Source organism: Coregonus clupeaformis, chromosome 29, assembly GCF_020615455.1.
Source record: "Coregonus clupeaformis isolate EN_2021a chromosome 29, ASM2061545v1, whole genome shotgun sequence".
NCBI lineage: Eukaryota > Metazoa > Chordata > Actinopteri > Salmoniformes > Salmonidae > Coregonus > Coregonus clupeaformis.
In genome coordinates, this window is record NC_059220.1 from 60,735,954 (window position 1) to 60,752,258 (window position 16,305).

The 16,305-nt window shown below is 46.6% G+C and overlaps 1 protein-coding gene across 1 annotated transcript in view; it reads left to right on the plus strand.

The window, feature by feature from the left end:
- Window positions 1–16,305, plus strand: part of LOC121554390 (ras-associated and pleckstrin homology domains-containing protein 1) — a 66,525-nt gene that overhangs the window by 32,810 nt on the left and 17,410 nt on the right. The window contains 5 exon segments of the mRNA XM_045208987.1: window positions 7,310–7,432; window positions 8,235–8,340; window positions 8,568–9,174; window positions 10,824–10,908; window positions 15,352–15,429. Of these exon segments, the coding sequence (XP_045064922.1) occupies window positions 7,310–7,432; window positions 8,235–8,340; window positions 8,568–9,174; window positions 10,824–10,908; window positions 15,352–15,429 (999 nt within the window).

A 16,305-nucleotide genomic window follows, 5' to 3' on the forward strand; every position in this document is an offset into this window, starting at 1 on the left:
GGAGGGAGGGAGAGCGCTGCGAGAGGGGGAGAGCGTGGAAGGAGGGGGGAGCGTGCGAGGAGGGGGGAGGCGTGCGAGGGGGGGAGCGAGGAAGGAGGAGGGAGGGAGGGAGCCGAGCAAGCGAAGGAGGGGGGAGAGCGAGCGAAGGAAGGAGGGAGGGAGGGAGCGGCGAAGGAGGGAGGAGGGAGCGAGGAAGGAGGGAGCGAGGGAAGGAAGGAAGGAGGGAGCGAGCGAAGGAGGGAACGCTACTGCAAGAATGCTACTGTTATTCCCCATACTTTTATAATTTTTTGTACACTCAGTACAAAACATCATAGCTTTAACCTGGATCATAGCTTTCACCTGGATTCAACAGCCAGTTTATTAGGTACACCCATCTAGTACTGGGTCGGACCCCCCTTTGCCTCCAGAACAGCCTGAATTCTTGCTGCAGGTTGGAAGGCGAACACCACCGCCACCAGCCTGTACCGTTGACAACAGGCAGGATGGGTTCATAGACTCATACTGCTTACGCCAAATCCTGACTCTGCCATTAGCATGACGCACCAGGAACAGGGATTCGTCGAACCAGGCAATGTTTTCCACTCCTCAATTGTCAGTGTTGGTGATCGGTGTGCCTACTGGAGCCGTTTCTTGTTTTTAGCTGATAGGAGTGGGACCGGTGTGGTTGTCTGCTGTAATAGTCCATCCGTGACAAGGATCGACGAGTTGTGCATTCCAGGATGCCATTCTACACACCACTGTTGTACTGCACTGTTTTTTGTATGTTTCTGGCCCGCCTGTTAGCTTGCATGATTCTTGCCATTCTCCTTTGACCTCTCTCATCAACAAGCTGTTTTCGCCCACAGGACTGCCGCTGAGTGGATGTTTTTTGTTTGTCGCACCATCCTCGGGAAACCCTAGACACTGTTGTGCGTGAAAAGCCCAGGAGGGCGGCCGTTTCTGAGATACTGGATCAGGCGCGCCTGGCACCGACGATCATACCATGCTCAAAGTCGCTTAGGTCACTCATTTTGCCCATTCTAACATTCAATCGAACAGTAACTGGATGCCTGTCTGCCTGCTTTATATAGCAAGCCACGGCCACATTACTCACTGTCTGTAGGAGCGATCCATTTTCGTGAATGGGGTGGTGTAGCTAATACACTGGCCGGGTAGTGTAGGCTAAGTCATGAGAATAGGCTATATTGAAATGAGCCTTGCCTCAAATATCCGGTATTGTTATTTTAGTATTGTGCACAAGCTGCTAGACAGAAACAGTAGGCATAAATGCCAAAAATCTTGCCTATGTAGAGTAAGATGATTGCAAGGTTTTGCAAATAATCCTCAACCACCTGAAGATTGAGATTCATTAGATATTTCTTGAATGTGGGGTAATTTGTAGAATTCAAATGTCACATGAACATATTCAAACCGCAAGTATTTGGGAAACATAGTGTTTTCTATGGTCCTATTGTAAAGGGATAAGCGCACCCAAATGAATTACATATTTACAAGGGAGAGACTGAAATCCATCCCATGGTTAGCCACCAACTTAGTATTAGCATTTTCTAACCAAAAACCAATGTAATTTCATGTCCGCCAGTTAGCATACTCTAAATGTCATGCCCAAATAATCTCAAAGTAACTTCAAACCAAGTCGTTGAGAATCCTGACCTGGGATATAAAAAAAAAAATCAAAATCCACCCTGGTCATGGGCCTTAGCCATGTAAAAATATGTAGAATTGCAGGAAATGAGCTTTAAAACAGATGTTTTCCCCTGGGGGGGGAAACCACCAGACCCCTGGTTAGGAATGGAGCTAATGACATTAACAACAACTTGGAGTGTGAATTCCTATCTTCAATAGTTGGCAGCCCTGTTTTAAAGCTTATGGACAACAACCCAAAAAGTGGTGTGTCTATAATTGTATTACAGCAAGGGCAGTGCTGTCCAAGTACAGCTCAGACTACAGGCAGTGGCTGATCTCTCGTCTCTGTGGCTGCATCCCAAATGGCACCCTATTCCCTATATAGTGTCCTACTTTTGACCAGAGCCCATAGGGTGCACCACCAGCGTATTTGCAAACAGAAAGGAGGCTTATTTCATTCTGTTCTTTTCCTCTTCCTGTCCTCCTCGGTTAGCCATGATGTCATGCTGTAAAGAAGCCCTGTCCCTGGCACTGTAACCATGGCGATGCTTGTGTTTGATGGACTGCTGGGCTTGGGCGTTGTTATGGAACAGCCCGTGTGGGGAAAATAGAATTCTGCACATCTTGGCCATTTCCTGTTCTGACCCACTCAACTGCCACCCTGTTCCCTCCCTCTCCGCATGCACAGCTACTACATACACACAACGGGTGTGTGCACTGTTCACTGTGCATTGTGTATCACCTATATGGTGGCCATGCCAAATAAATGGTTGACTGTGATGGCCAAGGGGGTTTTAAGGGGGCGATGGATGGGGGCTGTAGAGACACAGTGTGGAAAGACTGTGTGTGCGTGTAACTGGGCGGCAGGTAGCTTAGTGGTTAAGAGCGTAGTGCCAGTAACCGAAAGGTTGCTGGTACTAATCCCAAGCCGACTAGGTGAAAAATCTGTCTGTGCCCTTGAGCAAGGCACTTAACCCTAATTGCTCCTGTAAGTCGCTCTGGATAAGAGCGTCTGCTAAATGACTAAAATGTCAAATGTAAATGTAACTGTGCATGCCTGTAAATCTGCACGGTCACACACACAGCAGTGGTTCTGTGTAAGCTAGCTACAGTGAGGGAAAAAAGTATTTGATCCCCTGCTGATTTTGTACGTTTGCCCACTGACAAAGACATGATCAGTCTATAATTTTAATGGTAGGTTTATTTGAACAGTGAGAGACAGAATTACAACAAAAAAATCAAAAAAAATACGCACGTCAAAAAATGTTATAAATTGATTTGCATTTTAATGAGGGAAATAAGTATTTGACCCCTCTGCAAAACATGACTTAGTACTTGGTGGCAAAACTCTTGTTGGCAATCACAGAGGTCAGACGTTTCTTGTAGTTGGCCACCAGGTTTGACACACATCTCAGGAGGATTTTGTCCCACTCCTCTTTGCAGATCTTCTCCAAATTAAGGTTTCGAGGCTGACGTTTGGCAACTCGAACCTTCAGCTCCCTCCACAGATTTTCTATGGGATTAAGGTCTGGAGACTGGCTAGGCCACTCCAGGACCTTAATGTGCCTCTTCTTGAGCCACTCCTTTGTTGCCTAGGCCGTGTGTTTTGGGTCATTGCCATGCTGGAATACCCATCCACGACCCATTTTCAATGCCCTGGCTGAGGGAAGGAGGTTCTCACCCAAGATTTGACGGTACATGGCGCCGTCCATCGTCCCTTTGATGCAGTGAAGTTGTCCTGTCCCCTTAGCAGAAAAACACCCCCAAAGCATAATGTTTCCACCTCCATGTTTGACGGTGGGGATGGTGTTCTTGGGGTCATAGGCAGCATTCCTCCTCCTCCAAACACGGCGAGTTGAGTTGATGCCAAAGTGCTCGATTTTGGTCTCATCTGACCACAACACTTTCACCCAGTTCTCCTCTGAATCATTCAGATGTTCATTGGCAAACTTCAGACGGGCCTGTATATGTGCTTTCTTGAGCAGGGGGGACCTTGCGGGCGCTGCAGGATTTCAGTCCTTCACGGCGTAGTGTGTTACCAATTGTTTTCTTGGTGACTATGGTCCCAGCTGCCTTGATCATTGACAAGATCCTCCTGTGTAGTTCTGGGCTGATTCCTCACCGTTCTCATGATCATTGCAACTCCACGAGGTGAGATCTTGCATGGAGCCCCAGGCGAGGGAGATTGACAGGACTTTTGTGTTTCTTCCATTTGCGAATAATCACACCAACTGTTGTCACCGTAATGTAGCCCATTCCAGCCCTGTGTGGTCTACAATCTTGTCCCTGACATCCTTGGAGAGCTCTTTGGTCTTGGCCATGGTGGAGAGTTTGGAATCTGATTGATTGCTTCTGTGGACAGGTGTCTTTTATACAGGTAACAAACTGAGATTAGGAGGACTCCCTTTAAGAGTGTGCTCCTAATCTCAGCTCGTTACCTGTATAAAAGACACCTGGGAGCCAGAAATCTTTCTGATTGAGAGGGGGTCAAATACTTATTTCCCTCATTAAAATGCAAATCAATTCATAACATTTTGACATGCGTTTTTCTGGATTTTTTGTTGTTATTCTGTCTCTCACTGTTCAAATAAACATACCATTAAAACGATAGACTGATAATTTCTTTGTCAGTGGGCAAAGCGTACAAAATCAGCAGGGGATCAAATACTTTTTTCCCTCACTGTATCTTGAATGTGTCCGCTCATGATCCGAAACAGACTCCTTTCCAGCTGCTGTGTGTGTGCATATTTTGCACGCATGACCTTTTGTGTGTTGTGTGTGAGGGTATATGTGTGTGTGTGTGTTTTATGGCCTGTACCAGTGCCCACCAGGCCCACTCACACACTCAGCCAAACTAGGCCCAAGTCACAGGCTGGGTAACCACAGGATGCTAACTGCAACGCAGCACAGCAGCCCTTTTTCTCTCTCTCTCTATCCCTTTTCTCCCTCCCTGTTCTCTCTTCTTTCCCTCGCTCTCCTCCCTCCCTGCTCGCTCTCCTCCCTCCCTGCTCGCTCTCCTCCCTCCCTGCTCGCTCTCCTCCCTCCCTGCTCGCTCTCCTCCCTCCCTGCTCGCTCTCCTCCCTCTCTGCTCGCTCTCCTCCCCCTGCTCGCTCTCCTCCCCCCTGCTCGCTCTCCTCCCTCCCTGCTCGCTCTCCTCCCTCCCTGCTCGCTCTGCCTTTCTCCCTTCCTCTCTCGCTGTCTTTTCTGCTTCTTCCTCTCGCTCTGCTCTCTCTCTCAGGGGAATAAGAGGTGAGGGGATTTTCAAAGCAAGCCCTTCCTGCCCTTCCTCTCCACTGCCCCCGCCACACTTAAACACAGTGGTCCTCTCTTTGAGACAGATTGCTATTAGATTACACTACCTCTCACACACACTCTCCAACATGATGCTGTAGAAAATGATATTGTACAGATACAATTTCAATTGAGCTCAAAATGCTGATCTTGGATCAGTTTGCGAGTCACACACACAGCTTTATTTTTGTGGAATTTCAGGACTTTCTGGTGAGTAATAAGTTTGAACATTAAAAATCCTATTTTCTCTAACCTCAACCTCAACCTCAACCCTAACCCCAAAACCATAAACCTAACCCTTAAGCTTAAAATAGCATTTGAACAAATTCAGGACATGAAAAATGTCCAGACTTAAAAAAAAAAAAATAGTTGTTTTCCTACCCTGTCAGGACATTCAGGTGAATTATTAGGACATTGGGGTCCTGATAAGGTTGGGAAACAAGTACACACACAGTATCAAAAGCAGGGGTCAATTTGGGTTTAGCCCCCTTATGTACCTGTGGAGGGTCCTGCTGTCTGGTACAGTACAGTCCCCCCATCAAGGGGCTCACAGCACGGTTAAGGGGAAACACTATACCCCTAGAACACCAATGAGATTACCTTAGGCCTGAGCTTCTAACAGTCTAACTGTTCCATCTGAATGGGCTGCTATCAGACCTGGCTTCAAATACTATTTGAAATCATTTCAAATACTTTATCTGTGCTTGATTGGGCTCTCCTGGTGCAATGGAACCCATAGTCTGGCACTCTAGGCAGGCTAGAGCAAACATTCAAAGTATTTGAAAGATTTCAAATAGTATTTGAACCCTGGCTGTTGTAGGGGTTAATGTACTGGAGGAACACAGATGTTGTGGCGATAAGACTGGGCCTTTGTGTCTTTAGGTGACTTTGTCACACACTGCTGCCGTGCCATTGAGCCCGTGATCCCATGTCGTCGTGTGTGTGTGTGCGTGCGTACATGTTTCTATGTCACCTCTCACTAGTTGTGCTCTCAGAGAATGCCTGTGTGTGTGTGTGTGTGTGTGTGTGCGTGCGTGCGTGCGTTAAAAAGAGAGGGGGGGCGTAGTTATTGAAACTAAATCTGTGGTTACAGTTTAGTGGTACTGTGTGTGTGTGTGTGTGTGCATGCGCGCGGGCATCCGTGCGCGTATGTGACCATGTGTGAGGGAGTGTTTTCTTGTGTCCGACCGTGCCATGGCCCTGCCTCCCCATGTCCTCATGTAGCCTACCAGTAGATAAAGATAAGATGGCATTCCTCTGACTAGATCCTATGCTGTGTTTTCATTCCTAAGGTTGTGTGGCACTAATACTCCCCCACTAAACTGGCTCCCTATCCAACCAGGAAGTGATGCAATAGGGACAGGATGTGAAGGGGTCTCTGGTGATACTTTTAATAGTATCAGAAGAGGATGTGAAGGGGTCAGCTACCACACCAATATGCTTCTGTCTGCCCGAGGTTGTAATGGATCAGGAAGGAGTGATGTCAGAGATTGGTTAAGCCACATAGTTGTGGTTGGTGGTTAGGGGAAGGGAATTCAAGTGGGGGCTTCGGTGACGCATGTGCACACACTCTCACCCCTAGGGGCTTTAAAGGGCTTGTAGTGTCACTGGCTCAAGTTCTACCAGTGTGGCTTTGAGTCATGACTACACATTACTTACACACGATCCCAGCTGTGTAAAAGGTGGGAAATTAAACAAAAATAATCTGTTTCCAATCTGTCCACAAGAGGGCGCTCTGTCATTATCATTAGATGGCACAATGTGGCTCGGTGATACAGAATACCATGGCTACGTCCCAAGTGGCACCCTATTCCCTTCATAGTGCATTACTTTTGACCAGAGCCCTAGTGCACTATAAAGGGAATATGGTGCCATTTGGGACAAAGGTCATGACTGGCTGTGGCTGACACTCGACTTCGACTCTTATCACCAATGTCTGACCATAGGTATGATGGGTTTATGAATTGATGTGGGGCCTATGTGGAACATGTCATGTGGTCATTTCAGTGCTCACTGCTGTACAACACAGCTAAACCAGTATGGGCAGCCACTTGTGGGGAATAGGCCTTGGCTCAACTTAGTAGGCCTTCCAAAGGCCTCCAGCACGTGGTATACTGTATCTCTGGCAGACACAACAGGGAATAGCCTCCTGCTGTTGCGCAGCCGTATCCCTCCACGCTATAGAGCTCTTTTGGCGGTTGCCATGGTAACAGATAAGGAGGTTGCGCTGGTGAAGATGTGGATTCATCGCTGCCGCTGTGTGATGGAATTCTCTCTTAGTAAATGTGTGTGCGAATGCGTGCGTGCACGTGAATTGAAATATTTTAATCATTTTGATTGTAATGTGATTTCTATATTCAAATGAGGTACTCTGTGTGTGTGCCTCCAGATGGCAGATATGTCGGACGATGAGCTGGACCATGGGGCAGAGGAGGAGGACAGTGATAAGGAAGACCAGGACCTGGACAAAATGTTTGGAGCCTGGTTGGGAGAGCTGGACAAACTCACACAGGTATTGCAGTAGGGGAGAATGGGCGTATCCTGGTAACTGTAGCCTGGCAAACGTATCCTAGTAGCCATGTCATACATACCATATCTTGGCAACGGTATCCCAGTAACTGTATCCTAGAAACCATATCCAAGTAACCATATTCTAGCAACAGTATCATAGTTACAGTATCCATGCAACCATGTCCTAGTAACAGTAACCTAGTAACCGTATCCTGGTAACCGTATCTCGGCAACCATATTATCCTAGTTACCAACCCCCCACCTCTCCCACCCTTTCGCTAAGTCATGGTTGCTTTCTTCCACTTCCTTCAATCCTGTTCAAATCTGGTCTTGTATTGTTATGCATTAAAGACATGCTCCGGTACTTTTGCAACTAGTAAGTATTTTTTTAAACCTCCTGCTTTGGGCTGAATTGTTTCATGTGTAGTTCATACATGCATAATCTATCAGCAGAATTACTGTTTTACCTCAGTTAGCCATGAAATCCCTAGTTTGTAAACGACTGTTTTCTGGAATCTGTGTGGTGCCATTTTCCCTACATTTACCCCCACGTGGGCCAGCCCCCTAGCAATTCGAGTTTCATTCAATGAGCTTCAGCCCCTCGCCATTTGAGTGACAGCTAGCAAGACGCACACACAGTAGAGCGAGAGAGCAATAATCTGTGACGTAGTACGCAACTTTCGGGGACCACTTTTTGGCTCGTGGGCGCTATATTCAGGACTAGTGGCTAAAAAGTATACAAAAGTATCCGAGAATATCTTTAAGATGGTGGTGATTTTGATGGTGTGATTTGTCCTCTACAGAGTCTGGATGACGGGAAGCCACAGAAGCCGGTCCAGAAGGCCCCTCTCAGACAGGAAACCAACATGGCTAATTTTTCCTACCGCTTCTCCATGTACAACATCAACGGTAAGACACACACACTCAGACCTGTATGCCCTACCTACTTCCTGCAGAGCATGGTGTCTGTGACATGCCTGTGTGACCCACCCAGCATTGCTTTACCGCTGTGCAAAAGTACCTTTTCAACCATCACACTTTCATAAAATCAATATTTTAGCTTGCGTTTGTGTGTGTACTAGCATGTGTGAATACAAGAACGTGGATTCCCACTCCCCTTTTCCCACTCCTTCCAGAGGCTCTGAACCAGACAACAGAGACCGTAGACCTGGATGCCCTGATGGCTGACCTGTGTTCCATAGAACAGGAGCTCAGCACCATCGGCAAGCCCAACACCGGCACCGCCCGCCAGGTTAAATGTCAACAGCGAGGCCCGGGGGGTCGCAACGCCAGTGCCAAGCAGACTGGCAGCGGTGGAGGGGGTAGCAGCGGGGGCAGCACCAGCAGTAGTACCCGGGCGTCACCAGCCTCCACCGTCCGAGGGGGCAGCTCCAACTCCCACGGGCGCCCGTCGGCGTCCAACTTCTCGCTGGACGACATCACGGCCCAGTTGGAGCAGGCGTCGCTCAGCATGGACGAGGCGGCGCACCAGACCTCTTCTTCCTCGTCCTCTTCCTCCTACTCCTCGGCCACCCTCCGGCGCCCTTCGGCGGGTTCCTCGTCCTCGCAGCACCGGAGAACAGGCTCGGTGGGCGCGGTTAGTGAACACGAGGCGGGGGGCCACTCCTCGAGGTCCAGCGTTAATTCTGCTTCCGCATCCAGCATGGACTCTCTGGATATCGACAAGGTGCTGTCTAGGGCAGCAGGAGGGGCTGAGCAGGAAGGGGGGTCCCAAGGCCCCCCAGCCGCCACAGGGTCTGGCTAGTACTGAGGTAGGCACACACACTCATACACACACTCACACACACTCTAATCTTCACAATCCTGTTTTCCCAATTATGTCCTAAAAACGGACTAAGATGTACCATGGATAGCAATATCTCTAAGTGAAACATTATTACCACTGACAGTTTGTTCATTTCCTTCCTCTGTTGTTGTCTGTATGAGAGTCAGCCTGCAAACAAGGCCCAGTTATCTCAGCCTATCAAAAGCCCATTTTCATGTACAGGCTTTTAGTTTGGGCAGGGTAATGATTGCCGTTAATGGGGAATTGTGGGACTTACTTTATTCAGACTAAAAGGGTGGGCTGACTATTTGAGTTATGACAGTGAAAGGCTGTTTGGTTAGGGGGAAAATAAACTGCTGCAGGGGTTTGTTTGTTTGTTTGATGATGATGAATGGTATGATGATGAATGTGTGTGCGTGCGTGCGTACGCAAGTGCCCTCTCAAAACCACCCTCTCTAGTTCCCTGCATAGTACATTTACACTGCATGATGTTTTGAAGTTCAATTGCATGTCAAATGTGCACTGTACAACTCATTGTATTACATGTGTTTGCTATCCGTATAACACACAATGTTGTGTGTGTATACTGCCCATTGGAAAGTGTGGTATTTACAGTACAGTAAGCGAATGCATTGTAATCACTGCAGTCTGCATGTATGATATGGATTACAATGTATCTACTGTACCTGTTTTGCTGTAAACTCAACCTGCTTGACTTATGTACGGGGACTTAGTTTAGGTTTACAAGAGGGAAAGGACAAAATATATATGCAACTTAGCAGAGGCTTTTATCTAAAAGCGACTAACGGTACAGTGCGTGCAGACATACAGTATGTAGTACGTTATCACTAATTGAACCCACAACCTGGCATTGCTAGCGCCACACTCTTACCAACTGGGCACACATGACCACATATAGAGTCAGTATGCGTTGTCTTTTCTTTGTTTTGGGGGGTGGTTGGGAGGGAGATGTTGAGACAGATTAAAGAGATGGAGAGATTGAGGAAGTGTTGAAAGAAAACGTGAACTTTTTTAAATAGAGAAAGAGAACTTAACCCCTGCTTGAATAACGTGCACCTCCCCGTCCCCTTGCATGTTAACTGTGTGTGGGTTTGCATCCTCTCTGCACCCATAATGCACCTCCCGTTTCCCAGCATGCCTCACTACCGCAACGGGCCAGTGGTAAGCGGCCAGACGGCAGCTGACTTCACCTCACGGGAGGGTGAAGTGGATGTGGATCTGGGCACTGTAAGTGTGTGTGTGTGCAAGTGCGTGGGTGTGTGAACATGTGTTGGAGCGAACGAAAGACATGTATATAGTGACAATGGATGTACAGTATGTGTGTGAATGTGTACAGGTGAGTATTACCAATCACCTTCAGTAATCACAGCAGGATCATCTTTAGAAAGTATACTTTTGATAAATCGTCTCTTTTCCCCATCCACAACTATCTAATATGACTACCACAACAATCAATGCTCCAACTTTTGGACCTCTCTTGCTTCCACACTTTAAACCCCACCCTCCCCCTGGATCAAAAGCATTTTTAATGAGCCATTGAGAATCATTGCACTGACTGTCTTATCTGTTTCTCTCCTCACCTCTGCGCCACCAAGCACTCCTATCTGGACAGAGAAACGTCCCTCATTCTGAAAAGCATTGCAGGAAAGCCTTCTCACCTGCTTACCAAGGTGACGCCTCATTAGCTTGCTTATGCTTGCTTTTGATTGAACATCACTTCTTTACCATCTCCCTAAGCCCCTCCCACGGTGCCAACACCCACCCACTGTGCTCGATTGACCTGATTGGCTTGTTTTTACTTCTGTCTCATCCTTTCTTTCTCGCCTTTTTCCTGCATGCAGCCCCTGCTTATATGCCTCCTTTATCCATTTTTTTCCCCTCGTCTTCCTCCCAGTGCTGATGTGTCCATTTGATTCCCTGCACTCCTTTTCTCTAGTAGGGGGAAAGAAATGGAGGGTAGGTAACTGGCACTGTGGCCCAGTACAGTTTTGCACTGTATCTAACTTCACTGTCATGTCAGTCTTGCAGACAGACCTGGGTCATATACCTTTATGTAAAATACTTTCAAATGTTCTTGACTTGATTTGCCTGGGACAATAGAACCAACATAATCCCAAAAGTGCAAACTCCCAAGTTAAATCAAGCACACCTACTGACATATACTTTTCTTGAGTAGAATTTGAAAGTATTTGACATGCATTTGACCAAATCTGGAGTGTTGTTTATAATAACCACATACATATGGGCTGCATTCAGTTGCGCTAGGTCTGGAGCATGACTGCATGCCTGTGTGCGTCGACTCTGGTTGACATGTGCCTGAGCATAGAGAAATGGAACTGGATGTGTGTGTAACTCTGAACGCTCCCTTTTATATTATGAAGTCTTTGTGTGAGCCGCTAATGCTGTGGTATAAACCAGTGTTCCTCAACCTGCGGTCCACGGGCCGGGTCTGGTCCCTGGGATGTTGCTTACCAGTCCCTCAGGCGGTTAGTTGTCTGACACTGATTCTGTCAACTTTCCAGTGCTCGTTTTAATGGAAGTGGTCAACCAGGGAAGAATGGTAATTTTACATATACAGTAGTTTTGCAGCCCCCTGGTCCAAAAAAAGGTTGAGAAACACTGGTATCAAGGTTGGTGTCGATTCCATTTCAATTAGATCAATTCAGGGAAATTAACAGAAATTCCAATTCCAATGTTCCTTATTGTTTCTTACTGAATTGAGATAATGTTAATGGAATTGACCCCAACCCTGCCAGGTATGGTAAGTATGATTCTGAAACCAACAGGAGCCAAGGCTTATACATGTTTTCCTCCTCATTGTTGATAAAAGGCTACTTGGCTGAAAACGTCAATGGATTTGACCTGACCCTCCTCTCCAAAGCTAATGAGAAATAACAAGCCGAGTCATTTATAGGTTACTGACTGGTCTGGTGCAGTGAAATGACACTGAGGGGAAATTTCCATGAATAAAATAAGGAGCAGTGTAGAGTATGTTGTTTAAGATGTCGTCTGAGAAATTGCTGGCCTGTTTTATTTGAATGGCCTAATCCTCTTTAGGGTTAGAAAAGATGGTTGCTCTCTCCCCCTCTCCGTGCCCCACTATTCCTTCGCTCTCTCTCTCTGTCTCTCTCTGTCATGTGTTTATTTATCCATCATCTTTAATCTAGAACTCCTTCTCCCCTCCCTCCCACAGATTTGCACAGTAAAGTACATTCTTGGCAGTAGCAGTGACATTTCCCATCATGCATTTGGGTACATTTGTTTGATGGTTGTGTGTCAGATGTTGACTTTGGTGGATTGTAAAGTTGGCCACTTTCTATCATGATTTATTTTGCCTTCAAAACAAAAGCAGCTGAGCCAAGTGCTTGTCCTGGGATACACAGAGAGCAGTAGTGATAGATACTGTATTCTAGGGTGAAGTATGGAGATATACTGTATTTCTGTCGATGTTGTAAATGACAACATTTTGACAGAAATCTACCTCTATTGTGATGCTTGGACATTGTTTTAGATGCACAGACCCAAGAGTGTTTGTTTTCACCATTCCTTGATTAGCGCAAACGCTAGCCAAGGCCATCTGACATATTAATAAACCCGTTAATAAATCTGTTAATAAACAATTAGCTCTACACAAAAGAAGCCCCAAAACAAATTCGTCAAGCACTTTTTAATTTATGCAGAATGTATGGGAACGTAATTATGCAGTCATTCTCAGGGGGTACTTCCTGTATCGCTGCTCATTCGAATGTTATGGATGACAACACTGGAGGATTGTGGGTAGGAGGAGGCACACATCTGTATGTCATCTGACATAGTATCTCGAATTATTAACCACACATACAAACGCAAAATTCATCTGCCCCCGAATTTCATGGCCAGAACCTTGGGGCCGTATGATATAATTGACTAATTATGCAGTTATTATAGTCCAATGTAGCACAAGGCTATTTGTTTATGAGCTGTTTTTAAGCCAACCGTCTGTCCATGTCTGTATTCAGACTGCCATCCAAATGGGCTTAGAGGGAGAAGCGAGGGAGAAAGAGAGCCTGCCTGAGGTGTTTGTGGCAATGGACGGGTTTGTATGTCAGTGTTACACTGCACTTTTACACAGAGACGGAGAGAGCGAAAGAAAGAGAGAATAGATTGCAGTTTCACCACACTATCCTTTCTTCCCTGCGTCATGAGTCAGAATAGAACCAGGAAGTACAGAGAGATGTAGATGGGAAGAGGGAGAAAGAGAAAGGGAGGGAGGGTAAAACTTCAAAGGGAAAAGAGCGAGACCGGCTTTTTATAGGCGCAGCAGAAAAGCCTGTTTAAATTCAGCCTCCATGGAATGCTGTGAAAATGCAGTAGGAAAGTGCCTGTAGTAGGGAAGCAGGGATATCTAGCTTCCAGTATTTACTGAGGAGCATGCAGGAAGCAAAGTGCTGTAGAGGGGGACATGGAGAAGGGGTGTCGCAGTCTCTCTGGATGGAAGTCCAAAGGCTAAAGTAACAGTGTGACTGGGATTGACTCCATATTGTAATCCCCCATTGGTCCTGTGAACCCTTACATTTACATCATTTAGCAAACACACTCCACACTAAAAGCATGTCGCTGTGTGTTGGCCAAACAGTGTGTTTCTTGCATTACACCGCAACTCATGCGGAAAGGTAGTCTGGGTCAGGGGGGGGTGCCCAGATAAGAGGCTTGGATCTTAATACCCCAAACCCCTCAAGGAGGGGGGCAAAGCTGGTCACAGCTACCCCTGCACTGATTAGATAAGGGGGAAGAGGGTCTGGCGAATGGGTCCTCCTGGTTGGTCAGAGGAGAGCGGGTAAACATTGTGATTGGGTGACGGGACAGAGGGGTCCTCTCTGTCGCCAGCCGGGGAAGGGGGTCTCCTGTTTGTGTGGGGATTATGGCTCGGCGATTGGGCACGCTCCCAGGACTCTGCAGCTGTTCCACAGAGTGAGGGAGAGAGAGAGAGGATGGAAGGGGGAGGGGCGTCTCGCCTCCAAGTCTCTCGGCGTTAAGAGGGGTTAGCAGTGCTCATCTTGTGCGAACAGTACTTGTGTGTATGCCGGCCTGTGTGTGTCAAGGAGCCTGTACTCTCACACACTCCACTCCGGTCTTGCTGTCCTGGCTGTAGTCTGTCAGTCAGAGGAGAAGTGAGTGGAAGCAGGTTGAAGTCGCTTTGCATTGGTCTCGGTTACTCCTGAAGGACTTAAACAAATATCTCTCTCTCACTCTCTACTACAGTCTATCGATTTCCTTTTCTTGACTACATTGCTTTCTGCCATTCATCTGGACTCAATACGGTCTTGGAAGGAGAAGATTGGGATTTTGGAATAGTGACATTCCAACATCGGGAAACCCCCTTTTTTTTTGTTGTTGTAGGATTTAGGCTTTATCTATATACTATATACTATGTAAGCGTCAGTTTTTTTGTTTTGTAGTAGAGGAAACTGATAATTTTAGGACCGAACTTCATATCATCCGCAGATTCTTGCCGTTTGGGGGACCCGCCACTATTGTCTCCCATCCGCTGTGTAGCGAGATCAAAGGGAAATCCACACCTCGGCTGCTGCTCTAGTAGAGAGAGAGGACGATAATGGGGAGAAAAGGATGAATGAGCGGCCATCTTTGAGTGCTTTTTTTCTTTCATTTTTACGAATGGAGCATTGGAGCACTGGGGATTTAGGGCTATCTACTGTTGGGTTGGAGTCGGAAGTGTTGGGCTGATCTGTGTGTGAGGACACACACACACACACACACAGGTTCTGTGTTGTGGTGGCTACCAGAGATGGAGGTGATGGCGTCTTGCTGGAGGGGCCAGGTAAACGATTCCAGAGCCATTGATGGAATGCACAGTATGTATCTCTGTCTATGACTGAGTGGTACTAAGTGATAAGGTGTGTGAGGTGTTGGTCTCACTCTGGCAAATGGAGTTCAGAGAGCATCAACTCAACTGTCTGCCCTACGATGAGGAGAGGTATGGAAAGAGTAGGAGAAAGTGATAAAGGATGAGGTTGGTTCAGTACTAAAGGCTCCTGTTGGTTTTTGTGCGTGTGTGTGTGCCGTGTGTGTTTGGCCGTTGCCTGTGTGTGTGAACTGTTGCTGTGTGTCTGTAGGAGGAGCAGGCAGCCAAAGTGAAGGCCGAGAAGATCCGAGTGGCCCTGGAGAAAATCAAGGAGGCGCAAGTCAAAAAGGTACGGTTATGACCTAACCAATGTACAATAGTATACACACACAGTGATTTTTTGCACTTGTATTTTCACAGTATGTGCTGTACACTCCCATTGTGATACACAGTTCCATAAGATCCTCTCCTCCATATCTGCTTCAGATTCACTGCGTGAACTAACTTCATTCAGAGAGATGCAGCGAAGTGCTAAGAAAATAGGTCATTGCAGTGTTTGTGTGTGCCTGTGTGTGTGTGCCTGTCTCTGTGTGTGTGTGTGTGTGTGTGAAAGAGAGTGAGAACAAGAGACAATCAGACATTTTGCACTGGCATCCGTAAGACAGTTTATTCTTTGGGTTGATTAAAACAAGTCTTGTTTCGTGAACAACTGGGGTCCTTTGTTTGCACTGTGTTCCAGTCAGTGAATTGGTTCTGCGAGCCACACCAGGCACCAGTTTCAGGCCATGGGGCTTGAATGAAGTGCAACTGCTCTAAATGAAACGGCTCCATTGAACACAGTGATGTGCTCTTATTCTCCCAGTACATTATTATGGAGAGAGTAGACCCACCATTTCAGCCCACACTGACTGACTGAGCCAGCTGCTAGATCAAATTGATCAATTTTAGCATAAAAATACACTAGATATTAGCAAGCAAAGATTGTGCCCTTCAAATATGTTGGTGTATAACACCACTGTAGTTATAGTATGTTAAGTGTATAGAACACAGAAAAAGATGTAACATTTTGTGAATGTTGCTTTGAAGCTGTGTATTTTTGAATTTGTTCTACACTGCTCAAAAAAATAAAGGGAACACTAAAATAACACATCCTAGATCTGAATGAATGAAATAATCTTATTAAATACTTTTTTCTTTACATAGTTGAATGTGCTGACAACAAAAT